Source organism: Silurus meridionalis, chromosome 23 (genome assembly GCF_014805685.1).
Source record: "Silurus meridionalis isolate SWU-2019-XX chromosome 23, ASM1480568v1, whole genome shotgun sequence".
Lineage (NCBI taxonomy): Eukaryota > Metazoa > Chordata > Actinopteri > Siluriformes > Siluridae > Silurus > Silurus meridionalis.
The window spans coordinates 10,262,572-10,290,450 of NC_060906.1; the positions used below are offsets into that span (position 1 = coordinate 10,262,572).

Here is a 27,879-nt window from a genome sequence, read left to right on the forward strand (position 1 = left end):
GTCTACAAAGGTTATGCTCTCGCCTGAGAAACGTCCGCCAATGAGAGCGTTAAACAAGTGCAGCCTCTGGCCAGTCAAGTCGGTCCGAATGGAGCACGTGGGTGTGTTTTTCAAAAACTGAAGACATTCCATCTGCATTCTGAAAGCCTCAGTGGACAATGAGGGGAATCCCTTCATGAGTCCATGACCTTATGAAGCAGAGCAAGAGAGAGAGCAACTAGATCTGGAAACTACACCACACCAGAGCATCTGGCCCAAAAAACACTGAGCCGCATTGCTTCCAGGATCTTTCGAGTGTTATATGAGCTGTAGCTATGTGGTCTGAGAAGCCCTGTTAACCCACACCCAGCACACTGATCACTGTTCCTATCACCTGCTTCTGATGGCTCAGGGCCAGATGCACACAGCACTTCCTGCTTTTACAGGAGGGCGGAAGATAGTGTGTCAAAGATTTACTGGGACAAGAATCAGCCCAGGGACATTTTATTATTATTTTTTTTAACTGGACAGGTTGAATGCTCGTGATTAAGTCTCTGCCCTGGATGTCTCCATGAGGTTTGAAGGGTTAGTAATTTGTTTGCATAGAGTTTGCCTAGGTGCAAACACTGATCATTATTAAAGCATAAAACTCAACTACAGTGAAAAAAAAATAATTTTCAATGACAGTTAACCACTGGCATAAAACTAAATACTTATGCCAGTTTTATATATTTAAAATTTTTTTTAAAAAAGTTTCACATTTACTGGATTATACTACCACCTATTGGCAATGCTACTGAAGGACATTGCCGTTTCAATCTTAACTTTCATCAGCCAACATAATATAATGCCACAATGGGTATGAGAGCACAGGTACCACAATTTAAACATTTCAATACTTTTAGCAGCTCTAGCATAAATTTTATAGCGTTATAAATTTCATTGATTAAAGCCCTCATTGACAAAAACAATCGCATTGCCATAATAAGTACTACACTTTAGATTCAGCTTACTTTTTTGATGCAACAGACAACCCATATTATTTCTTGAATATCAAGTGATATAATAAAAATGATCAAATTTATACACACCTGATTACATTCCTACCTTAAGCCTTTTATGCTCATTCACCTTTGTGAGATGTGACAGCACAATATAACTGCAATAACAATAAACGAATCGAAATCCTTCATATACATCAGAATTCCAATAAAATTATATATATATATATATATATATATATATATATATATATATATATATATATATATATATATATATATATATATAAAATAATAATAAAAAATTCAGTCATTTTTGCCAAAAGTATTCTTTATTGTAAGGCACTATATTTTAGATTGAGGTACAATTCACATTGTCTCTTTAAATTATCGCCACATTTTCTTTGATGCGTGCCAGATAGATAGTGAGCTATACAATGCAATAATGTTTAGCTGACTAAATTAGGCAAGAAGAAAAAAAAAAAAAAAAATTCATCCACATATTGTAGTGGAAAGTTTGAAAAATAAGTGCTTTGCCTACTATTTTCTGAAATTATGAAATGCCTGCTGCTGTTTGTTTATGGCTGTGGGGTATAACGAAGGTACTTCTTCCCAGAAGGCAGTTCTTTGGTTGTGAATCCAGCAGGAAAAAGCTTCTTGGCCTCTTCGTCTGATAGAGACGGGATGACCATCACTTCTTCGCCAAGCTTATAATAGGGTGGGGGGAAAAAAATATTTAAAAAAATATTTTGAAAACTATTCATTATCACTAATTAATTATCATTAATTACCAGCAACAAAATAAATACAGGAAACACGGTATTAAGACAGTAGGGATGCTAAGATTCAGTGATTTGCATCATTATAAAAGATATGATGCATGTGATGCATTGATTTAAAATGTATATTTTATATATTATATATTACATATACAGTACAGACCAAAAGTTTGGACACACCTTCTCATTCAAAGAGTTTTCTTTATTTTCATGACTATGAAAATTGTAGAGTCACACTGAAGGCATCAAGGGCTATTTGACCAAGAAGGAGAGTGATGGGGTGCTGCGCCAGATGACCTGGCCTCCACAGTCACCGGACCTGAACCCAATCGAGATGGTTTAGGGGTGAGCTGGACCGCAGAGTGAAGGCAAAAGGGCCAACAAGTGCCAAGCATCTCTCGGGGAACTCCTTCAAGACTGTTGGAAGACCATTTCAGGTGACTACCTCTTGAAGCTCATCAAGAGAATGCCAAGAGTGTGCAAAGCAGTAATCAAAGCAAAAGGTGGCTACTTTGAAGAACCTAGAATATGACATTTTCCAGTTGTTTCACACTTTTTTTGTTATGTATATAATTCCATATATAATTCCACATGTGTTAATTCATAGTTTTGATGCCTTCAGTGTGAATCTACAATTTTCATAGTCATGAAAATAAAGAAAACTCTTTGAATGAGGTGTGTCCAAACTTTTGGTCTGTACTGTAATTATATATATATATATATATATATATATATATATATATATATATATATATATATATATATATATATATATATATATATATATATATATATATATATATATATATATATATAAAATAAAAAAAGTTCATTGGCTTTAATTTGGCATTTGTATGATATGTAATTATTAGAATATTTCGCTATACTTTTATTATTTAGCTCCTCGCTAAACTGTTTCTCGAGCGCGTTTTCTCAGCACCGCTGCTGCTGACATATTGCAACACTACAGAGACCGAGGCTTGACCTGAGACTCACATACAATACAGATTAACATGGCAGAGGTAGAGCTGCAGCTTCCTTCATACAAAAAAGGAAAAGAGCTTCTGGCTATATTTTATTTATTTTTCATTTTTTGCACTACAAAGGCCTGTTTGTGAAAGGTCAGAAGGCACTTAAGTACATTTATGATTTGCTGTCTGTCTAAACTAAAGAAATAAAAGCAGAATTTCTGTACCATATTGAACTACAGAACATCATATTTTTCCACGGCATCAAATCTAGCTTAAGACTTCAAAGTTCTTTTGTCCACCACACAAAACGCCAATGAATAAAAGTCTTGAATCCAAAGTTCTCCGTTTTGCTTGTTTAATTATGAATCTCAAAACATAAATGAATAAAAACTTAAGATCTTTACTTTTCTTACAAATTAACTGTGCAGTTCCAGCTAGGTCAAAAGACTGTTGCTCCAAAGTCCAGTGGCTTCTGACTGTTTCGCAGGGTTCCATTTCTTTCATACTAAATCTAACAGCCAATCAAATTACGTTATACTAGATCACTGACTAACTGTTTACATTCCATTGAAATGGCTTCAACAAGGGGTGATTCGTATTGCATTGGTATCTGCTTAATATGCATCTTTGATGTATTGCATCGTTCGCGATGCATCGAGATGCAACTCGTATTGGCGATTATGGACATGCACATAATATATAATCGTACCTTCCAGTCCACTGGTGTAGCCACCTTTTTGTTTGCAGTCAGCTGCAGGGAGTCGATGGCTCGAAGGATTTCGGTGAAATTGCGCCCTGTGGTGGCAGGATAAAGTATGGACAGCTTTAGCCTCTTATCAGGCCCAACAACGAACACCTGTAGAGGATAAAATAGGTTTTCAGAGAGACACTTATTTAAAAAAAAAAATAATTGTCTATTATTTTCTTGAACATTTTGATGCTCTACATGTAGTCAAATGTCCCACAGTCTTATACCAGCATAGCAGCTGTAACCACTGTCTGATCAGGCCCATTACCTGTTAACATTCCAGTCATTTGAGGTGTTGCTGACTGAAACTGAATTTCAGTCAGGCAAATCACAACAGACAGCTCTTTACGGTAATATGAAAACATTCCTTTTACTCAATTTCAGCACAAACATGATCACAAGTGAGCTTATCAGAGGTAAAAGGAAAGTTTAAATCCCTCCGATGCCACAGCAAACTGTAATCAAAAGTATCAAGCATGAAGTGGCTCTGCTGCCAGTCCCTGAGGGCTCTGAGCCAGTGATGGAAAGATACTGCTTTCAAATCCCAGCATGAACAAAAAGCTACTTGAGCGAGATCGCTAACCCTGATGTGTTCAGGTAAAATTAAATGTAAATCTGATCAAGAATAAATCCATCAATGGAGTCTGTGAGCTCATGTATGCGTTAAAGGGGAGTTTATATATTATTCTCTCGGAGTGTAATAGCTAGATTTAATCCTCTCAGAGGAAGCATGTGCGTAAAGCACTCACCTGTGGATAAATCTTACTAGTGGAAAAATCGGCAAATGACCAAACCAAAGACAAAACAGTGCTCAAATCGTGCATCTCAAATGAGATGATTCAAATCAAGTCTACATTGTTTCCTTGGAATCCGAATAAGTGGGCAGCCGGGAAGTAATCTTATACACAGCGCAGAACTGGAAATGCAACACCATCGATTCCATGTGTATAAACCAACTCTTCAAACCATGACATTTTGGAATCACATCCAGACAAGACCAGACACCTGTGGTGTAGAATTTACTTCATAGGGCTTCTATGTAAACTATCAAGCACAGATTTAAAAAAAAAAAAAAGGGAGATGTAGGTCATTAGAAATCAGAAGGGTGACGCACACAGCGGGCGGTGAGGGGCATGCCATCTTTGTCCCTCTCATCAGGGTCCAGCATTCCCAGAAGAACCGAGAGCTCCCTCTTATTGTCTGCTATGATAGGAAATGGTAGAGGACTGCTTGCTGTTTCCGAGTGAAGAGACACCACATCCTACACAAACACACATGGAGTGGGGGTGTGAGAGAGAATGAACAATGAACACATTAGTGGAAAAACATGGAAAAAAACAAAAGTATTATATAAAATCATCATCATCAATAAATCACTTTCCTATCAATCCAAATTTGGTTTTGAATAAAGTGGAAAATGTGTTTTATATGAATACACTGCCAAAGTGGGTGCGAGTTGTTGTTCTTAGACGGCACTAATGGCCTTTATCAGCTACTGGACCTCAGACAAACATAATACTATACTCTGGGAAAGATGAGCTTTTGCTGTTCACATAAGTTCAGCCAAAGGTTTGTGTCTGTGGGTGTGAAAGCTGAGGAAAGACAGGATACTTATGCACTTAAGCATTTAATGGGAATCAAACAGAGCTATAAAACCATCAACAAACAAATAGTTCTAATTTAGCACCAATTTATTAGACGTAACCCAAAGGGGGCAACAAATTAGGGGGCATGACCCAACATGGTGGGACTTCATCCACATTAAATGAGGTCAAATGATTGTTTAGTTCATCAAAAACATTTTACAAGTGAATATTAGGATTGTGGCTTTAGCTTTAGGGTGTAAGTTGCTATTATTTTTAATTTTTTTGTTATTTTTTTTACCTCGAGTCACGTACAAACAGGCCAGGTTTAAAGGATGAGCAGAAGTGTAGGACAACAATAAAAAAAGAAATTGACAAATTTACCTGTCCATCTACGTACATAAAAAAGGTTTTTTTTAATTCATATCAAATAATATACTTGTGTACTAGACTCTGAGTACAAACACCTCATTAAACTTCCTCTTACAGTGACCATTAAACCTACCTGTGCACCTTTTGGAGTATTATAAGTGAATACTTTCGAATGCAAATTAACCCAGCCATTAGGGGGGCACAAGCCAGTGCACTTAGTGCCGGTCCCAAGCCCGGGTAAATGGGGAGGGTTGCGTTAGGAAGGGCATCCAGCGTAAAACATATGCCAAATCAAATATGCGGATCACAAAGGAGAATTTCATACCGGATCGGTCGAGGCCCGGGTTAACAACGACCGCCACAGGTATCGTTAGCCGACAGGGTACCGGTGGAAATTGGGCTACTGTTGGCCGAAGGAGGAGAAGGAGAGGAGGAAGACGTCTACAGAGATGGCAGGAAAAGGAGCAGTGTAGGAGAGTAGAGGTTTGGGTTGGTACTTCAAATGTTGGTACTATGACGGGTAAAGGGAGAGAGATAGCTGATATGATGGAGAGGAGAAAGGTAGATATGCTGTGTGTTCAGGAGACCAAGTGGAAAGGGAGTAAGGCCAGGAACATTGGAGGTGGGTTTAAACTGTTTTATCATGGTGTGGATGGGAAGAGAAATGGTGTAGGGGTGATTCTGAAGGAAGAGTACAGTAAGAGTGTAGTAGAGGTGAAGAGAGTTTCTGATAGGGTGATGATCGTGAAGGTGGAAGTTGAAGGATGATGATAAATGTCATCAGTGCGTATGCTCCACAAGTTGGCTGTGAGATGGAGGAAAAGGAAAGATTCTGGAGTGAATTAGATGAAGTGGTAGATGGTGTACCTAGGAAAGAACGATTGGTGATTGGGGCAGACTTTAATGGGCATGTAGGTGAAGGAACAGAGGTGATGAGGAGGTGATGGGTAGGTATGGTTTTAAGGAGAGGAATGTGGAAGGGCAGATGGTGGTAGATTTAGCTAAAAGGATGGAAATGGCAGTGGTGAACACGTATTTTAAGAAGAAGGAGGATCATAGGGTGACGATAAGAGTGGAGGAAGGTGCACACAGGTGGACTATGTGCTATGCAGGAGATGCAACCTGAAGGAGATTGGAGACTGTAAGGTGTTGGCGGGGGACAGTGTAGCTAGACAGCATCGGATGGTGGTCTGTAGGATGGTTTTGGAGGCGAAGAAGAAGAGGAGGAGTGTGAGGATTGAAAGAAGAATAAGATGGTGGAAACTGAAGGAGGAAGAGTGTAGTGTAAGGTTCAGGGAAGAGGTCAGACAGGGTCTTGGTGGTGGTGAAGTGGTGCCGGATGATTGCGCAACTACTGCAGGAGTGATGAGGGAGGCAGCTAAAAAAGTACTTGGTGTGACATCTGGAAAAAGAAAGCAAGACAAGGAGACGTGGTGGTGGAATGAGGAAGTGCAGGAGAGCATGAGGGATGTGGCGAAAGCCAAGGAAAAGGCATATGAGGAGCTGTATAAGAGGTTGGACACTAACGAAGGAGAAAAGGATTTATACCGATTGACCAGGCAGAGGGACCGAGCTGGGAAGGATGTACTGCAAGTTAGAGCAGTAAAGGATGGAGAGGGAAATGTGTTGACTAGTGAGGAGAGTGTGTTGAGAAGGTGGAGGGAGTATTTTGAGCAGCTGATGAATGAGGAAAATCACAGAGAGAGAAGGTTGGAGGATGTGGAGTTGGTGAAGCAGGATGTAGATAGGATTAGTAAGGAGGAAGTGAGAGCAGCGATTAAGAGGATGAAGAATGGAAAGTCGGTTGGACCAGATGACATACCGTAGAAGCGTGAGATGTTTAGGAGAGATGGCAGTGGAGTTTTTAACCAGATTGTTTAACAGGATTCTGGAAGGGGAGAGGATGCCTGAGGAATGGAGAAGGAGCGTGCTGGTACCGATCTTTAAGCATAAGGGAGATGTGCAGACCTGCAGTAACTACAGGGGAATTAAGTTGATCAGTCACACCATGAAGTTATGGGAAAGAGTAGTGGAAGCCAGGCTGAGAGAAGAGGTGACCATCTGTGAGCAACAGTATGGTTTCATGCCAAGGAAGAGCACCACAGATGCCTTATTTCCTTTGAGGATGTTGATGGAGAAGTATAGAGAAGGACAGAAGGAATTGCATTGTGTATTTGTGGATTTAGAGAAAGCGCACGACAGAGTGCCAAGAGAGGAGTTGTGGTATTGTATGAGGAAGTCAGGTGTGTCAGAGAAGTATGTGAGGGTGGTGCAGGACATGTATGAGGACAGTGTGACGGCAGTGAAGTGTGCAGTAGGTACAACAGACTGGTTCAGGGTGAAGGTTGGACTGCATCAAGGATCGGCCCTGAGCCCTTTCCTGTTTGCAGTGGTGATGGACAGGTTGACGGACGAGGTCAGACAGGAGTCTCCTGGACTATGATGTTTGCAGATGATATTGTGATTTGTGGTGAGAGTAGAGAGCAGGTTGAGAAGAGCCTGGAGAGGTGGAGATATGCGCTGGAGAGAAGGGGAATGAAAGTCAGTAGGAGTAAGACAGAGTACATGTGTGTGAATGAGAGGGAGGGCAGTGGAGTGATGCGTTGCAGGGAGAAGAGGTGGAGAAGGTGGAGGAGTTCAGGTACCTGGGGTCAACAGTGCAAAGTAATGGAGAGTGTGTTAGAGAAGTAAAGAAAAGAGTGCAGGCAGGGTGGAGTGGGTGGAGAAGAGTGACAGGAGTGATTTGTGATAGTAGGGTATCTGCAAGAATGAAAGGGAAAGTTTATAGGACTGTGGTGAGACCTGCGATGTTGTATGGATTAGAGACAGTGGCATTGAGTAAAAGACAGGAGGTGGAGCTGGAGGTAGCAGAGCTGAAGATGTTAAGGTTTTCGTTGGGAGTGACAAGCATGGACAAGATTAGAAATGAGTTTATTAGAGGGACAGCACATGTAGGATGTTTTGGTGACAAGGTGAGGGAGGCGAGATTGAGATGGTTTGGACATGTGCAGAGGAGGGACATGAATTATATTGGTAGAAGAATGCTGAAGATGGAGCCACCAGGTAGGAGGAAAAGAGGAAGGCCAAGGAGGAGGTTCATGGATGTGGTGAGGGAAGACATGCAGGTAGTTGGTGTGAAAGAGGCAGATGTAGAGGACAGGGTGCTATGGAGACGGATGATCCGCTGTGGCGACCCCTAATGGGAGCGGCCGAAAGAAGAAGAAGAAGACTTTCGAATGCAAATTCTTTTTTTTTTTTTAGGCATAGCTCGTGACAACATCGCAGGATGTTTTAAAGACATTAGAGATCATCAGTGTGTTTGAGGACACTATCTATAAACACTATATTTTTTAGAGTTCAACCTGGAAACCAGGGTTGGTTTGTCTATACGATGGTCCAAGTCAGTGTAACATTGAACACTGCATGCTTCTGTAGAAAATGATGTGAAACTTCAAGAGTAAAGAAACCAGACCCTTTTGTTTTACATTAGGCTGCAAAACACCACCCCAGCATGGACTCTTTTCCTAGAACATACCCCATTGTCTTTGTTTTCATATGTATCCTTCAAAGCAAAAAGAAAAAAAAGATATGCCGCATCTTCAGAAAAGCAATACAAGTCCAGCTTTGAAACTAGGCTGGGAAATATTATAATCGATTTGAATCATTTATGTTACATATGCAGCATCTTGAAGTATGAGAGAGAAAGAGAGATATATCTTAAAATAGTAAAATATGTATACCTATCTATGTATGCTGGAGTTAATCATCTGCAATAATAATTAGTAACCCATTGGCCATAATTAGAACTTGCAATAGCAGCAAACTTAACCCAAAGCTCACCTTACTCCAGGCACAGTGATCCGCCACACTGTCTATAGACAGAGCAATCATCTTCACACCTCGCTTCTTAAACTCATCGCTGAGCCTAGCAGCGCACGCTAACTCGGTGGTGCACACAGGGGTGAAGTCACGTGGGTGAGAGAACAGGATTCCCCATCTATGAAGGAAATAAATCAACCAAGAGGAGATGTTAGATTATTAGCACTTCACCACATAGGAAATTCCTGCTGATTTGTTCACAGTCGAAATTTAATTACATAACCGCTTCATCTGGAAGGTCTGCTAGTAAATCATTCCACAGAGTTAAATAACTGGATATTGCACCATGCATTAAGACGTTGCTTCATGCACTGGTGCAATGGAATCAGTGGTGGACAAGCAAACCATGTAGTTGAGTTTATAGTAGAGATATACTAGTTAATATTAGTTTTACCTTTAATTACAAAGTTAATCTTCCATTCGAGAAAAAGTGTTAATGTATTTGCCCACAAATGTACTCAAGTATCCAAAAGTACTAGGACATAATCAACTTAGTTTAAGTGAAAAGACTCTGTTACTCTCAGCACACTGATTTATTAATAGAATGATATTAATGAGTAAAAACACTGATTGATATCTATTTAAATTATCATGAGCGCAAAACCTTCTTTTAAACTACTTCGTGCAAATGAGGTGCTGGGTGTTGTGTTCGAATCAGGAGTTTCTGCTATCATTTATTCCTTCTAAATGTTCTGCTCGCTGTTAAACTGTATGTTGGTGATAAGTAGAAACCACCAAGCAGCAGGATTTTAAGTTTTTATCCACTCATAAATAAAAAGGAACGACTGATTTCGCAAAATGTAGTTGAGTAAAAAGTGATATTTGACTTTGATATTTGACTTCTTTTAAATGTAGAAGTTAAAGTAAAAGTCTCCCCAAATGGAAATAGTAAAGTAACTTTTTTGGGTATTAGTACTTTACTGAAGTGTGTTGTGTTGCGGTGTGCGAGTTACGTGGGCCCGTTGTGTTGCAGTGAGCGAATGAAGGACCATGTTGTGTTGCAGTGTGCGAGTTACGGGGCCTGTTGCGTTGCAGTGTGCAAACAGGGTGTGTACGAGTGTGTGTGACGTGTGCACACACAACAGCGTGTGTTGAGTGTGTGGAACCACGTCCCTTGGATTAAATCCTTTTTTTTAATGACAGTCTCTACACACAGTATGCACTCTATGCTTATCTATAAATTGACCTTTTAATCACATTATATAAATTTTACTATACTTTTTTCTTACCTGTAGAAAAACTAAATTATGATTTGGTGAACTGTTTATCATTTGTAATTTTAAGATATATAAAAAAAAAATCTATCTATAAAGTCTCTGAAATCTCTGATGTGGAGAGATGACCTGCACTCCTATTACCCCTGTACACTTCATCCAACTCACCATGACTGTGCATTTCTAACTCCCTGTGGGTTTTCAACACCAGCCTGCAACACACACTAGTAATCTCTCTGCTAATAAAAGAGCAGGATGGAAAAGCAAATCAAACTCTCAGAGAAATGTGGGAATGTGGTTAACGCCTACAGTGATGATGATTCTCATCAAAGGAAATCAATGGAAACTAAACACTCCTGCTCCATTACACAACAATACAGTGAGCTGCAGAGCAGGATTGTTTAGTAGTTACACCACATGTAAACTACCATGATGCATGTATAGAGGATGCATCTAATCTGATTTAATACTAGTTTTGTACAGACACGTGGTGATGATTCAGATCTACAGATTACACTCTGGGTTTCATATATCTTTATCAGCTTCCTAAAGAGACCCCGGTGGTCTAATAACACGTGACAGCTAAGCAACCAGGTCACATTAGATGTTGTGATGAAATACAGGCCACAGAAACTAAAGCCTCAATTCAGTTTCAACTCACGAGTCTCCCAAGAATTCGTGAAATTTGATCTTGCCAATTGTCGTGTCCGCTTCAAAGTTAGGAAAGACGTCTCCGAGCAGGACTCCAGGCATGATGACACTGTCTCTGAGTTTCTCTGTGTCTCTGTCTCACTGTCTCTGAGTTTCTGCGTCTCAGACACGCCGTCTCTGCTGTATAAAGATCTCTACTTCCGGGTTTCAATAACCATCCAATAAGGAGGCGTTTCGTACCCAGCGAATGCGCAGTTAGAGTTTGTGCATTAAAAAAAGAAAAAAGATTTGCAGACAGATAGAGATTTGACTTTTAATATCTGTTTATTACTAAGAGTTAAAAACAAGTCTTATGCGTTAACGTACATTCATTAATAATTAAAATAAGAAAAAAAAAAGAAAAGCAAAAGGAAACAAAAGAATGAAAAACTACATTTAAGTAAATGAGATATTCACAAAAAAGACAGAGAGAAAGTGAGAGATACAGAGAGATAAAGATACAAGCAGATAATCTCAAAAGAAAGGTCGTTGTTTATTGATGTTGTTGTTGTTACTATTATTGTTACTAGTATTAAAAATTTACATTTAATTAAAAAATAGGTGGATGTCATAAATTCTTCATCTAAATGTTTTGCTGCTGCTTTTAATAAGTACTTGGTTTATTATTAAATGTGTTTTTGTATTTTATCAGTCGCACTGTTGTAGCTTATTGAGTCATATTTAAGAAACCTAAATTGAAAATGATTTCTGCATGAAAAAGTTAGACATATATATTTATATATTTTACAAAACACGGATAAAAGGAGATCATTTGTTTAGTTTATAAAAAATAAAAAATCAGAAACTTTGAGTTCATTCACTCCGCATTCACATCACACCCTCCTCTGGCTTTTTTCTGCGTCCCAAATCGTTCGGTCTTTTCCTAAATACTTCAGTAGGCTGCGGGCGCTGCAGTACACACTACATAGTGACTACATATGAGGTTTGGAACGCAGCCTCAGGTTTGGTCACGTGGTTGGAATTCGCTGCGTTGTGAACGGGGGTTTTAAAGATGGCGGCGCTGTCAGGTACAGGTGGATGCTGGAGGAGGTGAAGTGAAACGAAACTTGGGGTGTTGAACACATTATAAAATTAAACTAGAAAAGAATAAAGTGCGATATATTTGTCCACTATGCCGTCCCCGAAACCGGTGCGAGCCAGCAGCGGGCGCAGCAGCAGTGTTTCCGGATCCGGCGGCGGAAGCGGCGGTCGCTACGAGTTCATGTCGCTTACTCGGACGCCCCCGCTTTCGCCTTCCGCTCCTCCGCTCCTGCTCCAGAGGCAGGGCTCGGACCCTACCACGGCTCGCCTGCGTGCCTCCGAGAGCCCCAGCCGCCGGCGCAGGGGCTCCGCGTCCTCCAACGCGTCCACGTCGTCGACCGGCGGCGCGCCGCATTCGGCAGAGGAGGACTGCATGCACCTGAACCCGTCGATCGGCAGCGTGGCGCTCAGCTCCCTGCTCGCGGTGGACCTGTGGCTCTCCAAGCGCCTCGGCGTGTGCGCGTGTGAGGAGGCGTCGTGGGGAAGCGTGCGACCCCTCATGAAGCTTGTGGAGGTCTCCGGACACGGCATTCCGTGGCTCCTCGGCGCCGCGTACTGCATGTACAAGAGCGACAGTGCCGCGGGCCAGGAGGTCATGCTGAACCTGCTCATGGGTGGGTAATGTTACCTGACTTCTACCTGAGTCTTCATGAGAGCATCAGTGAGGTCAGGCGAGGATATCTTGGTGTCCAGGCCATGTTCAGGTCCATAGTCAGAGTTAAAGCTTTTCCAAATTTGACAAATCATGTCTTCATGGATCTCTCTTTGAGCTTGTGGCATTGTGTTTCTGTAACTGATCAAAGCCTTTTAGTTTAATTAAAAGGCAAATTGTAATGCTTCAGCTTACAAAGACGAGTTGTGGAGGAACTATGAATGGGTTTGATGGTGGTCAGGTGTCCACTTAGTTTTGGCCATATAGTGCAAGTTGCCTCATTTGAAAAATGTAATGAAATCGTGATCTCAGTTTTTGGATATAATATGCACATACACCAGCTACTTCATTAGAACACGTATGTAATTATGTATTAAACAGACACGTTAAAATACTAAGAATGTTTATATTTTCGATTGTCAAATGTGCCTACATTTAGCTTTGATGACAGCTCGGCAAACTCATGGCATTCTCTTATCAGATTCACTAAATGAGCTTTGTCAATAGCCTTATTAGTGCTACTTCAACTATTATACAAATCCATATTATGGCAAGAAATGATGCAATCAAACCCTATGATGATACAGGCTCTCATGAGGACTGTCCCAGGAAAGGAAGAACAGGAGCTACCTCTGCTGCAGAGGATAATTTTATTAAAATTACAAGCCTCTGAAACTGCCGATCTACAGCATGTCAGATTTAGCTCTGGTATAACATATTTCAACATACACTGTTCCTGAATGTGTGGTTCTCACTGTGAAGCATGGAGGAGAAGTTGTGATGGTGCTTTTCTGGTGACAGTTTATGATTTGGTCAAAATTAAGGCCATACTTAACCAGCACGGCTACAGAATTTTTCAGCGGTATGCCACTTCAAGTACAAGTTTATTTCTATAGCGTGTTTCACAATGGACAATGTCTCAAAGCAGCTTTACAGAATTTAAGAATTTAAGTGAATGGTGTGTATTTATCCCTGATGAGCAGCCTGGGTGACTGTGGCAAGGAAAAACTCCCTTAAATGGATGAGGAAGAAACCTTGAGAGGAACCAGATTTAAAAGGGGAACCATCCTCATTTGGGTGATCTTAAGGGTGTGATTATCAATTTTAAAACAATACAAAACAGCAGAGAGTAAGAACCACACCAGCTGAGCTACACCAGCTTCTCCATGACATGAGCCTTTAAACATTCAAAGAGGTCCAATGTCCAAACTGTACATGAAGTAGGATTCAAATGGCGCTCGTCTCTAGATGGGTCAGGATGTCTGCATCTACTTCTTTGAAGGTCCATAATCTTCATGAGGTGGGACGTGACTGGAGCAACCTCAGGATGCCTCGGGATGGTGGAGAAAGAGAAGCAGTGGAGAGGAATTAGCGTAGCTGTTGTTCATGATATTAACAAGTACAAGTTAATAATAACAATAATGTGCATGTGATCAGATGTTCTGGAGCACAAGGTTATGATGTGATGTGTTTTGTGTAGAACTTGCTTAAGAGATACATTTTTAATCTGCACTTAATCTGGGAGAGTGTGTCTGAGCCACGAACACTGTCAGGAAGACTGTTTCAAAGTTTAGGAGCTAAATGTGAGAATGTTCTACCACCTTTAGTGGACTTTGCTATTCTAGGAACTACTAGAAGTCCAGAGTTTTGAGATCTCGGGGACCGTGACGGATTGTAGCGTGTTAGAAGACTGAAAAGCTACATGGGAGACGAACCATTTAGTGTTTTGTTGGTAAGTAGCAGTAGTTTGTAGTTGATTTAAAACGTAACAGGTAGCCAGTGTAGGGATGATAAGATTGGGGTTATATTGTGATATTTTCTCGACCTTGTGAGAGCTCTGGTTTTTGGACAAACTGTAGCTTGTTTATTACTGATGCAGGACAACCACCTAGTAATGTATTACAATAGTCCATCTGGACCTCTAGGTCTTAAACAAATAAGAGCTATTTGTTCAAGAAGAGAGTGACTGCTGCATCAGGTGATCCAACCTACATAATCACTCAATCTAAATCCAGTTGGTTTGAAAGTAAAGAAAAAGCCACCGACAAGTACTGAACACCTCTGGGAAATCCTCAAGATAGATGAAAAACCACTATTGATGATAAAATCTACTTGGTCATAAGCATCTAGCAGCACGTGCAGTCTAGTCATATGTACGTTATTGCACTATGTACAACAAACACCGTTACACCTCACAATGAAATTCTTACTCTGTGGTTAAAAACAGCACAACGTTCAACTTCACGATTTGACGTTTCACTCCATTACAGACGATACGAGAAAATGTGACCGGACATGAAGAAGATGCTGTAAACAGAATGGGCAAGGCCAAGTCACATATCTAGTACATGCACGTGATTGTAGTGTAGTAAAAAGTTAGCGGTGTAGAAGATATGTGTAAAATAACATGCATAAAGGAAAGACGAACAGCGAGAATAAATCTTTCAGTACAGTGGTATTGTTTCTCTTTTGCTTGCTACTGTCTCTGTCTGTCTCTGTCTGTCTCTCTCATGAGATTCTAAAAGGAATAAATCAATATAAAGTATCATTTCCAGAGGGATGAAAGTATTTCTTCTGTTCTGTTTGTGTGATTCGAATGGTGGGCATATAGCCAGGATACCACAGAGCACTTTGGCATGGGGGGAAAAAGAGAAAGCCATACAGGCCTGTAAATCTGAAGCCACGGCTCTGTTTGCTGGAAGGCCACAAAGGATACCCAAATGACGACTAACTTCTCTAACTTCATAGCAGATGGGAGATGATGTTGTACTGACCCTCTATCTCTTACTCTTTCAGCTCTGGTGTTGGACCTTGTGCTAGTGGGGATAGTTAAAGCCGTGGTGCGTCGCCGGCGTCCTGCTCATAACCGCATGGACATGTTTGCGACGTTCTCCGTTGACCGCTACTCCTTCCCATCGGGCCACGCGACTCGGGCTGCTATGTGCGCCCGCTTCCTGCTGGCCCACCTGGTTCTCGCTGCTCCACTGCGCGTGCTCGTCATGCTCTGGGCGGGCTTCGTTGGTCTCTCCCGGGTCCTTCTCGGGCGGCACAACGTCACAGATGTGGCCTTCGGCTTTTTCATGGGCTACTGCCAGTACAACCTGGTGGAGGCGCTATGGTTGTCACCGGCTATGTTGCAAAACCTGATGACTCCGCTGATCTGAAGCCAGAAGCAAAAGCAATGACGTTGAGATTGAAGATAGAAGAAAAAGATTTCGCTCAAAACTTGAACATTTGGCACTGTGATAGTAATAATTCCATATCATCACTAATGTATATTTTTGTGTGTTTTGAATTTGCCACTGTTTTAAATTGTGTATGTCAGCTATACATTTGGGAGGTAGATGTGTCTCCAGATACGGGTTTAAGAGGAGTCATATAAGCTAATTACCACGCTCACAATCTCTCCTTAAAAGCAACGTCTAATTAAATAACTATATCACGTGAATGTGTTCCAAGTTATTACTTGAACACGAGATTCTTCTTCCAGATGTTTTTCTGTATTTTTAGGAAATTGTTTTGAGGGGGGAAAATCCAATATATTTTTTATTTATAGAATGTAAGTGAGTGATGGATTAAGGTTCATATTAGTCATTAGGGTGTGTTCAGTTAAATTTTTAATACTTAATGACTCTGAGTGGCTCCTAATACCTAATCCCAGATGCTGTGCGCAAGCTTCTCTTACAATATTGACTGGCTGATCCCAGGCATAAATCTGAGAAGCATGTAAGCAGGTGTCTTGAACATCCCATAAAAATTTAACACTAAATATGTCAGTGGATCAAATTGGATTTAAAAAAAAAAATAAATTGAAAGAATTTAAAAAAAGTCAGTATTTCTGTACTGTACTGTTTTCATGGGTTTTATATATATATATATATATATATAATTTTTTTTTTTTTTTACATTTTAGACCACTGATGATTTATCAAGCAGGCCGTTTACTTTTACTACATACTTTTAATTTTTCTGTTTATTTATTTATTTTATTTTTATTTTATTTTTTAGAAATGGATGTTTGTTTCTTTGTATTGTTTTTTTTTTTCTCCTTACTTCTGAAGTATATCCATATATAGTTTTATATCGTGCTCTTTCTTCACATTGACACCACTTTATTAGGGACTCCTGTACACAGCACCTGCTCATTCATGCAGTTATACAGTAAGTTTGACAACAGTAGTGTAACTCATAACATAACCCAACAGTGCGAATAAAAAAAACTTGAAGTGAGCAGCGTTTCTGTCAGAGGTCGGGGTGTAAAGAGTGATGCACTGAGATCACATTTTTCACTCATCCTGAAGCTCTTGCATGATTTTATTCTTCGTACTGCTGCCAGATTTGATTATTGCATGTATAAACCGGTGTAGAGATTATAGGGTCAGTTAAAGTTGTATTGTTTATATTTGATACTGTATGTTTTCATGGTTGCAATTGATGTTATTCATTTAAGTGTCCTTCACGATCATAATTATGCATGTAATACAAAGAGAATTTGTATTTGATTAAGTCATTTGAAGTTTTCTACTAAAACCGACTAAGGAGTCTTGTTTTAAGCCGGTGCTCTATAAACAGAGAATAGGGATTTCCTTATGAAGGATCCAGTATTTACCTGTAGCACTTTTCTGCTGGTGTAACTTATAATATGCTGGAGGTATCTAATTTACAGAAGCATGCTCAGTGTAGTCCTGATGTGAGAAGCCTCTGTAGCTCAACACTAACAAGTATCCTATTTCAAATTCCATACCTTTTATGAGAGGTATAGCATCGCTTTACTGTGGTGTCGCATGGCCTAAAACCCGCACAAAACCAGTCTCGTAACCGTTTGTGCTGCTTTTGACTGTTGTAACTTTTTAGGCAATAACTGCTGTTTTCGTCATTGCAGCATTAAAGATTGAGGAACAAAGGCTCACCAACAGCACTGTCAAATATGAACTGCAATAATTGTTTTCCTCAGTTGGGTTTAATTATAAGGGACCATCTTTTAAGAATGTAAGGTTCATGCCCCGTATTCACACTAACCTGGTTCACACTGGTTCCATTTCTGTAGCTGTGACCAGATCAGTGTGTGATGTCAGGTCTTGTCTTTTGGTCTTGTGATGTTTTGTGGTTTGTCTTCATTTCTGGTGACTTAAATACAATGATATAAATCATAAATGTGTTAAAATATATACTGTGGATGGTTGTTTATGTAAACTCTTGTCTGTGTCTAAAATAATATGCTGGGAAATTTCAAAGTAATATATGTATTATGTTGTATGGTGATTATACACGTGATCAATTATACTGTGATTGTATTTTCTAAAATAAATGCAGAATTGACTGCAATTCCAGTGCCCTTTTGTCGAGTGTGTGTCCTGTATTGATGCGTTAGACGGTTTATGGAGTAATGTGGCAAGAGTTTTATAGCGTGTTGGATTACAGGATCAATCAATTGTAACAATACAATGCATTTACTTGTATGTTAAAAAAAAAAAAAGGAATAATTTTTTATTGTGAATTCCCCTGATTAAAGTTTAAGTGGGAAAAAAAATGTTTAATGCAGTGATGGCAGCTACTATCCTTACTGTGGTTTTAATTAACACAACGTTTGCTGCGTTTTGTTAAAGAGGATAAAAATACAAATACAATTTTTGTTTTAATTCCTGATGTGTAAAAACTTAATTAATATATTTACATTATTTGACAAGCATTCTTCAGCACTGCTGGTCCAGCCTGTCAAACTTGTCCTATTTGTCTGTCTCTAATCAGCGGTTAAAAGAGAGTAAAGTTCAAGCAGTTGCATTGTGCAAAGGTTTGCTAGATGGAAGTTTTGCGACAGAACCAAACATACCTGAGGAAAGGTAGGAAATGTCACCCTGCTTACTAAAATTTATAAATCTTTCTGCAAATGTAATTTAATAAAAGTATATTGTTATGTTTTGAAGGACTGCTGTAAACTCATGAATCATTAATGTACATGGGGTCTTCTAATTCAGCTGTGTGTGTGTTTCAGTTTGAATAGTATATATATATATATATATATATATATATATATATATATATATATATATATATATATATATATATATATATAAATTTTCTTTCAAAGAAAAGTCTTTCATGTTATTATGGGGTATTGTTTTTAGAAATTTGATCATTTTTAAATTTAATCCATTATGGAATAAAGCTGTAACATTACAAAATGTAAAAAAAAAAAAAAAAGTGAAGTGCTGTGAATACTTTCCGGATGCACTGTATAATGTCATAATGTTATGTCTGATTGTTGTATACTAATCAGGCTAATCAACTGTAATTAAACATTTGATTGTTTTTCAGGCACCGGAGGTCTGATTGGTATTTTGCCCCTTTATCTGAACTGATAAGTATGTAAGTATGTTAATGATGTTAATGATGTCTAGTCACAATATTCAGCAGATGGGATTAAAACTTAGCAGTTGAAACTTGAATAGTGGGTTCCTCTGGTGATCCCAAAAAAGTAGCATATATATATATATATATATATATATATATATATATATATATATATATATATATATATATATTTGCGTTCATATTTTGTATGTCATTCCTCAGATTGTTGAATAAATAAAGGTTCAAGACTGTATTATTTATATTATTTTAAAGAATACAGTCTTGAACCTTTATTTATTCAATAGCTATAATACATTGTCTACAAAATATGCAGAACATAATGCTATACTTAGTTTGAAAATGTTGCACAAAGCAGTTACATTGTATGTATAAATGATATCCCTGATTTTTTAGACCCACGATATGGCTGGGCGTGTTGCTGTGATCGGAGCCGGGTGCTCTGGACTGACTTGTATAAAGTGTTGTTTGGATGAAGGTCTGGAACCAGTGTGCTTTGAGAGCTGCGATGACATTGGAGGACTCTGGAGGTTTAAGGTGGGATGTTTATGCTGGTGGAATGGTGTTTATTTTGGTTTTGCAAGGTAAATTAGACTTGAAATGACTATAATACTAAAAATGATGTTCTGTAAAGTAATTAATAGGCAGAGAAATGCTAATAATGTGGCAACAAACCTTTCATAGGGCATTTACAATGATCAGCCCATTTGTTCTGATCTCACAGAACAGCTACTGTAGCAAATACAATCTCCATTGGATAAAAGCAGCAAGGCTAGTGCATAGTCCCAAATAACCTGCAGTCTTAAAACAACAAGGGTGGATATATATTTCCTGTAAAAATTATTTAAATCAGAGACTTGAACTGGAAATAAATAACTTGACAAGTCAGTAAAGTCTGCACCTTGAACACAGCCAGACACTCACTCTACATGTACATGGTAAATTTATAGTGGTCTGATATCCCGGTCAGTTTTATTGTTTTAATGTGTTTATATGTGGTAATATGTTTAATTTGTGCTGTAATGAATAAAAACATGCATTAAAACTTTATTTGGGAAATATAAGACGGCTTCAGTAACATATTTAAAGAAAGCGGTTAGAAAATACACAGTTGCAAATTGCACAGTTATGTAACATAAAGTGCAAAAGCCAGCACTGTGATAATGATTAATGATGAATGATGGTAAATTGTGATATAGTAATAACCTTGATAACCTGTCAGGATCATCACACAGGATAGCAGAATTATACAATCCAAATGAACAAAAACTAAACTGCAACTGTTTATTTGCAATACAAACTTAATAGAGTTTTAAAGAAGAAATGACCCAACAAATGAAGTGCTGGTGACTTGCCTGCAATGCAGATATGGTCAGATTTTTCTTGATTTTTATTTCAATTATTAATTTCTTCTGATAATTAGAGGTACCCCGGTTGAAAATTGCATGTGAGCAGAATTGCAGAAACCATTTAGAGGTATTAGGCTGCACATTTTTAATACTATTTTTGAAATGTAATAACTATCAAAACAGCTTCATTTTATATTCAGGGATTTTAGTATTATTCATGCAATATTTGGACAAAAGTTTGCGGACACTTGATCATAAGATGTAATTTTTTTACATCTTGTTCCAGATTTAGTCCCATTTGCTGTTATAATAACCTCAGTTCTTCTGGGAAGATGTTCTACTAGATTTTGGAGTGTGCTTGTGAAGATTTGTGCTTCATTCAGCCACAAGGGTGCTAATAAAGTCAGGTACTGATGTAGGTGAGATGAGGAGGCCTGGGGTGCTGTCAGCATTCCAATGCATTTCAAATATGTTCAGTAGGGTTGAGCTCAGAATTCTATAGCAGGCCACTCGAGATCTTCTACTTTACCCCATGTAAATCATATGTTCATGGAGCTGGCTTTGTGCATTGTCCTACTGGAGCAGGTTTGGGACTCCTAGTTCAAATAAAAGGGAATTCTAATGCATCCAAAGACCTATACATCCTATACAATTGTGTTCCTGTGTTTATCCTATACATTGTGTCAGGTGTCACAATACTTTTGTCCATATAGTGTATTTAATAAGTATCTCCTGATTATTTCTACTTTATCAAATATACAGAAATAAGGATTTTCAAAGGTTAATAATAAAATCGTTTTTTATTCATGCACCTTCCAAATTACAATTGAAACTGAATAGAATCTAAGTTGAAAACACAAGAAAAACTAGTAATAATATTAAAACTATAATAACCCTGGAGCAGAGGCAAGAGGACATCAGAAAAACTAATTGCATTGGCCGTGTACTGACACAGCAGAAACCACAGCCAGATGGCACCAGGAACAGCCTCAGCCACCAAAATCCACTCAAAGTCCTGAACATCCACCAAAAAAAGAGATGAATGGAAAGAAAAAAAGGGCCTTGTATGGTTTTAGGGGGCATGAAAAATTGGATTGGACATAGTCCAGACTCAAGTCTAAATAAATGTGGCATATTGAAAGCAGACGTTCTTTTAAATCTCATCTAGCTAATAGGCCAAAGCTGCTAAAAACAAATAATAATAAAATAAAATCTCTTTTAACTAAATGACACAAAGTGTAAATAATAGTGTTCTACTTTTTACTCTTTTACTCTTCTACTATGAAAACCAACTAACCATGGAACCAGACATGGTATTCCCTTCCAAAGTTTATTCATTTTATAGCTCCATGTGGGAAAACACATGATGTTATTTTTATAATACATTTTATGACTGATGTTTTGATCTTGCACAATGACAATAAAGTTGAATCTAATATGATCTAAAGTTTTGGATTATTCTCCTCACAATAAGTAGAGTTATCTGTGGTATGCTCTATAATAATAATAATTTGTAATATACAGTATATGCACTTATACAATATTCATTAAGGTATAATGTATATTAAGTAATATAGTTATTTTTCTACAAACCTGCTGTTAACCTGCTTTGGTGGACAAGCAAATCTCTAAACAGGTCAAAAACAATGGAAATGAGGCCTCATTATAAATGTTGTAGTGACTGTATCTTTGTGCTGAAAATCACACATACACTCTGCAGCTTATTTTTGGCTGTGCAGGTGAATGTTCTAATGGTTCTAATCAAAGGATGAAATAACGAGCATCTGCATGGCAGATTGTTATTCTTTTGTGCTACAAGCCTTTTTAGAAGATAAAATAGAGGTTGAGATGGGCTTATAGTTGCACAGCTGACAGGGATTGATGTCAGGTTTTTTAATCTGGGGTTTGGCATTTAATTGCTAGTGTAAAAGATTTAGGTGCATAGACGGCACTGTGGGAAGGATCGATTTTTTATTATTGATTCTGTTTCACTGAACACATAGAAACGAAATCTTCTTGATTTTTATTCTTTTACATGACTAGTTATTAAAATGCCTGATTTAATAAATTGATTAAATATATTTAATATAAATTAATAGTTCACAAAACAAATCCAACTGAGCTAAAATTTAAATATGCATTGGGTCATGGGGTCGTGTAGTTCTGGAATAATCCTTGAATAGAGGAAATAAATTTATGTAAATGTTTATATCAATTATTTCTTTTTCAATTAGATTCAAGTATTATTAAGCAATAACTGTTGCAATAATAGCAATATTCAACCTTTTTCAATTGGATTTTAAATATATTTTCTACATAAATAAATTCTAAATGCAGTGGTGCGTACGTGTATTTATATCTTGCGTCTTAAAAGAACTGGTAATTGGAGGAGACAGAATATTTGTTAAACATATTAAAGATTGCTGAGACACTGGACAGAAGAAAAGTCTATAATAACAATTTTATTTGCTCTCAGGCCCCAGTTTCAAATTATTTTTTTTTGGTATATAAGTAATGTCTTATCTGAATGTCATGGCTATTACATATTGATGGTGTACAGGTTTCTGTGGTGCACTCATTGTTACAGTATTAAATTACAATCTGGGATTATTACTGTTTAAGGTCTGTAAGGTATAGATGTACGTGGCTCAAGCAGCATTATGAGCTTTATGTAGTTGAAGTGAAGCGACATCATCTAGTGTATAGTGGGTGAGGTGCTACAGTAGCTCAGTGATCAAGGCATTGGACTCTGTATCGGAGGGCCACAAGTTCAAAGGTCTGCTGGGCACTTAAGCAAAGCCCTTTACCCCCAACTTCTTATTTGTAAGCTGCTCTGGATAAGGACATTTGCAAAAAAGCCTTACATGTATAATGTAGTGGAACACTGACCTTATGTATTCAGTCACCTGATCAAGTTCTTTGGTAGTGTGACGTTAATAAATCTGGGAAATGATTGATAATACTATGTGCTAACCTAAATGTATATGACTAAGACACATTTTAGGTCAAGATCTGGGGTAGATTCAGACTGTCTGACAATTTTCTGTATTTAATCCACAGTTAAATATTTCACTCTGACCATTTATTTAATGCAGAATAAAAGTCTGCTGCAAGATCATGCTTTTTTCTAAAGAAACAACCAGGATTGAGATGAACCTGAGAAATTTGTGTTCGGGTTCTGTAAATAATAAAAGTATAATACTGATTGAAATATCACCTTTCATAGAGGAAGAGTACAAAAAATAAGTACCCATTCTAATTCATTGCTAGTCCTACATGTGCTTTTACTTACTGTCCTTCTTTGCATGTGCAGGAGACACCAGAGGCTGAACGCTCCAGCATGTACCGCTCACTGGTTGTAAATACCTCAAAAGAGATGATGTGCTTTAGTGATTTTCCCATTCCAGCACATTACCCAAACTACATGCACCACTCCAAGCTGATGAACTACTTACGGCTGTATGCTGAGCACTTTGATCTGCTCAAGTACATTCACTTCCAGGTTATTGGTTATTTCTATTTTTGTTTTGTTTTTGCATTTAGATGTTGATATGCGTATTAAAAAAAAGGTAACGTGTTTATGTTTCAGACAACGGTGCTCAGTGTGAGACAGAGGCATGACTTCTCTCACACAGGTCAGTGGGAGGTGGTGATTGAGAACAGAGATGGACACAAAGAAACACAGGTGTTTGATGGGGTGCTTGTATGTTCGGGAATCTTCACACACCCTGTTACACCCCTCTCAGCGTTTCCTGGTATTAGTCATGCTAACACTATCTTCATACCTGTAAAACATAACAAACTTCTAAATTAGCTTCATTTGATATTTGATTTTGTTTTTCTGCTTTAGGAATAGATACATTCCCAGGGAAGTGCTGCCATAGTTGGGAATATAAGGATCCAAATTCATTCCGGGGGAAGAGGGTGGTGGTTATTGGCAATGGCAACTCTGCTGGAGATATTGCTGTGGAGATCAGCAGAGTGGCAGAAAGTGTAAGTGCATGAGGGAACAGATAAACACACTTCTGTACTCTCCTGGTTCACAGTCAAATGTTTTGGTTCACATGAGCAGACAAATTTGTTCGAGCAGTCTTTCATTTCAAATCAAACAAATTCGAAAACGCTAATCAGAAACATGGTCAAAAGCAAGCAAGGTTCACATGATGTCCAAACCAACTAAATTAGAGATCAAACTGTAAGTAAAACAGTGATATTCAGAGCACTGGTTTTTATGGGAAGTATTATAAACATCATGTCCTTTCATTTTTTTTATTATTATTATTTGTTAAGCACTTTAAACAATGGACATAAAATAATACGTATAAAATTATAAGTTTGTTCCTAATAAGCAAGCCAATGGCAACTGTGGTGAGGGAAAAACTTGCTGATATAACATGAAGAAACCTTGAGAGGAACCAGACCTCAATTGGGTGGCACCGAATGTCCATTCATTACATGTGGAAGATCATTAGCATGTTAGTCAGATCATCATAATGCTTTGACTCATCTGTTTTTATATTAGTGCTCTTCAAGTGTGCTGACAAATGCACCCATACTGTGCCTACCTTAACCTTTTATTTTCCTGTTTACCTTAAAGACTTTTCTGAGCATGCGTGAAGGAGCATGGGTTGTAAGCCGTTTGTCAACCGGTGGTCTGCCTTTAGACATGAACATTTCGACACGTCTAAACTACCTTCTATTGCGAGTGCTTCCTAATTCTCTGCTCAACTGGGCACTGGAGAGATTGTACAATCAGAAATATAACCACAGATTGTACGGACTGCAGCCAAGACACAGGTGAAGTGGAGCAAAGCAGCACTACAATTCACACCACAAAGGGTTTAATGAAGTTTTTATTCAAATAGATAACTTTTATACCCCAGAGACCAGATTTATATAAATCAAGTCAAGTTTATTTCTATAATGTGTTTCACAATAGTCATTGTCCTAAAATAGCTTTACAGATTTTAAGAATTAAAGTGAATTATGCGTATTTATCCCTAATGAGCAGCCTGGGTGACTGTGGCAAGGAAAAACTTCCTTAAATAAATGAGGAGGTTCCTTGAGAGGAACCAGACTCAAAAGGGGGAACCCATCCTTCATATACAATGAAGATTATTAACAAACTTAAAGGACTAATTGCTGCTCCATAGTACCAAATGTTTATTCATTATTAGCTTTTAATATTTATTAATATATATATTATTTCACTTGTAGGATACTCAACCGAGTACCCATTATTAATGACGACCTACCAGGACGCATCCTTCAGGGGGCAGTGCAGCTAAAACCAAACGTGCAAGAGTTCCAAGGCTCGACTGTGGTATTTGATAACGAGACGATCGAAGATGGGATCGATGCAGTTGTCTTCTGTACAGGATACAAGCCAAGCTTCCCGTTTTTACTGCATTCAAAGAACATCAATCCTGAAAAAGAAATGAGCCTTTACAAAAGAGTCTTCCCTCTGTACCTTGAGCAGCCCACACTGGCCTTCATAGGGTTTCTCACTGCCACAGGACCTTTAATGCCCATAATGGAAATGCAGGCACGATGGGCCACTCGAGTCTTTAGAGGTACTAGAGCACAAGGAGACAGTTAAACAAAAACACTAGTAAAGGTTTATACACTATTATAAAGTCTCTCAAGCATAGTTTTAATGAACATAGTATTGGTCATGTAGCAGAATTTTGCCTTTAAGATGGAAAGGATACAAATTACGTCACTTATATGTCACTATATACGAGCAGAGGTAAAAAAAAAAAAAAAAAGGAATTATATGTGCGTGTGTGTGTGTGTGTGTGTGTGTGTGTGTGTGTGTGTGTGTGTGTGTGTGTATGTATGAAAAAAGTATGTATGTATGTATGTATTTTTTAATGGCTTATGAATGTGTATGGTTGATTCACACTGATGCATCACACATGTTCACTCTCTTTGCCAAGGTTTAAACCATCTTCCTCCTGTATCAGTAATGAAAAAGGTCATTGAGAAAACCTGGAAAGCAAATCTGAAAAGGTGATTTTGGTTACAATGTTTTCATGTACATTATTTTACATCATATTTTTCCTCAGATGTTTGCAGTCTTCACAATGTCTCATTTCTCATTTCATGTTATCCCTTTATTTTTTTACAGATTCTCTTGTGCAAAGACATCTGCTTTGATAGTGGACTTTATCACTTACTTGGATTCCGTTGCACAGGAAATCGGTGTGCGTCCCAACCTTTTGTGGCTGCTCTTGTCCGATCCTGGTTTGGGTTTCAGGATTCTGTTCGGTCCCTGCACTTCGTACCAGTTTCGGCTGTGTGGACCAGGAAAATGGGCAGGGGCTCGACAGGCCATTCTCAGCCAATGGGAGCGTGTAGCCGAGCCATTTAAGACACGTCCCGTTCCAGAGCACAAATCTTGTGGATTTCACTACTGGCTGATTCTGGCAGGAGGAATGATGCTGACTTTTGCTCTCGTTGAACTGCAGAAGAGAAATAAACCTTTCTTTAGTATCTGATTACATATCTTATGGTCTTTATAGTAGTGTATTTTAGAGTTTTGCATAAAACTAGAATAATTTATACTCAATAGTTGTCATGTGGAAACAATTTAAATCTAATATGAATGTTTTTCCAATGTGATAAAATGCTAATTTTTTTATCTTATCATATGCTTGAATGAAGTCTAGGATTTGACTAAATAAAATCAACCTGAATATTAAAATAAATGTATGTGCTGTCCTGAGACTGATACATAACCAAAGTAATACTCTGAGAGAATGTGCAGAACAACAGATATGTTTCAACAGTAGTAAATGTACAAAATGATCTATTGGTGAATCATAGAATTTGGCCAATGTTTGTAGGACATTATCAGGTATATCTAATAAAGTGGTCATTACGTTTAGGGCAGAAATTACTTCCATACAACTGTCATACATTGTTCAATCAATTATATGTAATAATTAAGTTAGTAGGTGCAGTTATCTTCAGTCAGTAGGGCAGTGTTATGCGTCATGTAATGCGAAGATGCAATATTTAATTTAAACTGAAAAATAACACAAAAAAGACAATGAATCAAGAACAAGAACCACAATGACCAAGAACAAAAGTGAGATTAAAAACATGACACAAGTGTAGACAATCATGTGACGAGCTGGTGAGCTGAGGTGGCTGATTGAAAACAAATTCCATTGACACATTTTGCCACTGAAAATGCAAAAACCTGTGTAATGATTTCTATAGTATTGTCCCTTCTGAATATATAATT

At 38.3% G+C, this 27,879-nt stretch overlaps 3 protein-coding genes across 3 annotated transcripts; 2 read left to right on the forward strand and 1 right to left on the reverse strand.

The window, feature by feature from the left end:
• Window positions 1-1,293: 1,293 nt before the first annotated feature.
• On the reverse strand, window positions 1,294-11,368 carry prdx6 (peroxiredoxin 6). Its single transcript, XM_046836962.1, has 5 exons — window positions 11,188-11,368; window positions 9,274-9,430; window positions 4,593-4,739; window positions 3,440-3,586; window positions 1,294-1,687 (listed from the first exon to the last, which is right to left on the reverse strand). The coding sequence occupies exons 1-5, from the start codon at window positions 11,277-11,279 to the stop codon at window positions 1,559-1,561; spliced, it is 672 nt and encodes a 223-aa protein (XP_046692918.1). The 5' UTR covers window positions 11,280-11,368; the 3' UTR covers window positions 1,294-1,558.
• Window positions 11,369-11,737: 369 nt separating this feature from the next.
• Window positions 11,738-18,242, forward strand: plpp6 (phospholipid phosphatase 6). Its single transcript, XM_046836465.1, has 2 exons — window positions 11,738-12,871; window positions 15,706-18,242. Exons 1-2 carry the CDS (start codon window positions 12,349-12,351, stop codon window positions 16,071-16,073), a joined length of 891 nt encoding a protein of 296 aa, XP_046692421.1. The 5' UTR covers window positions 11,738-12,348; the 3' UTR covers window positions 16,074-18,242.
• Window positions 18,243-18,590: 348 nt separating this feature from the next.
• On the forward strand, window positions 18,591-27,310 carry LOC124377126 (flavin-containing monooxygenase 5-like). Its single transcript, XM_046836464.1, has 10 exons — window positions 18,591-18,749; window positions 19,225-19,275; window positions 19,675-19,815; window positions 23,941-24,129; window positions 24,217-24,382; window positions 24,478-24,620; window positions 25,225-25,424; window positions 25,845-26,200; window positions 26,567-26,639; window positions 26,758-27,310. Exons 3-10 carry the CDS (start codon window positions 19,684-19,686, stop codon window positions 27,125-27,127), a joined length of 1,629 nt encoding a protein of 542 aa, XP_046692420.1. The 5' UTR covers window positions 18,591-18,749; window positions 19,225-19,275; window positions 19,675-19,683; the 3' UTR covers window positions 27,128-27,310.
• The last annotated feature ends 569 nt before the right edge of the window (window positions 27,311-27,879 follow it).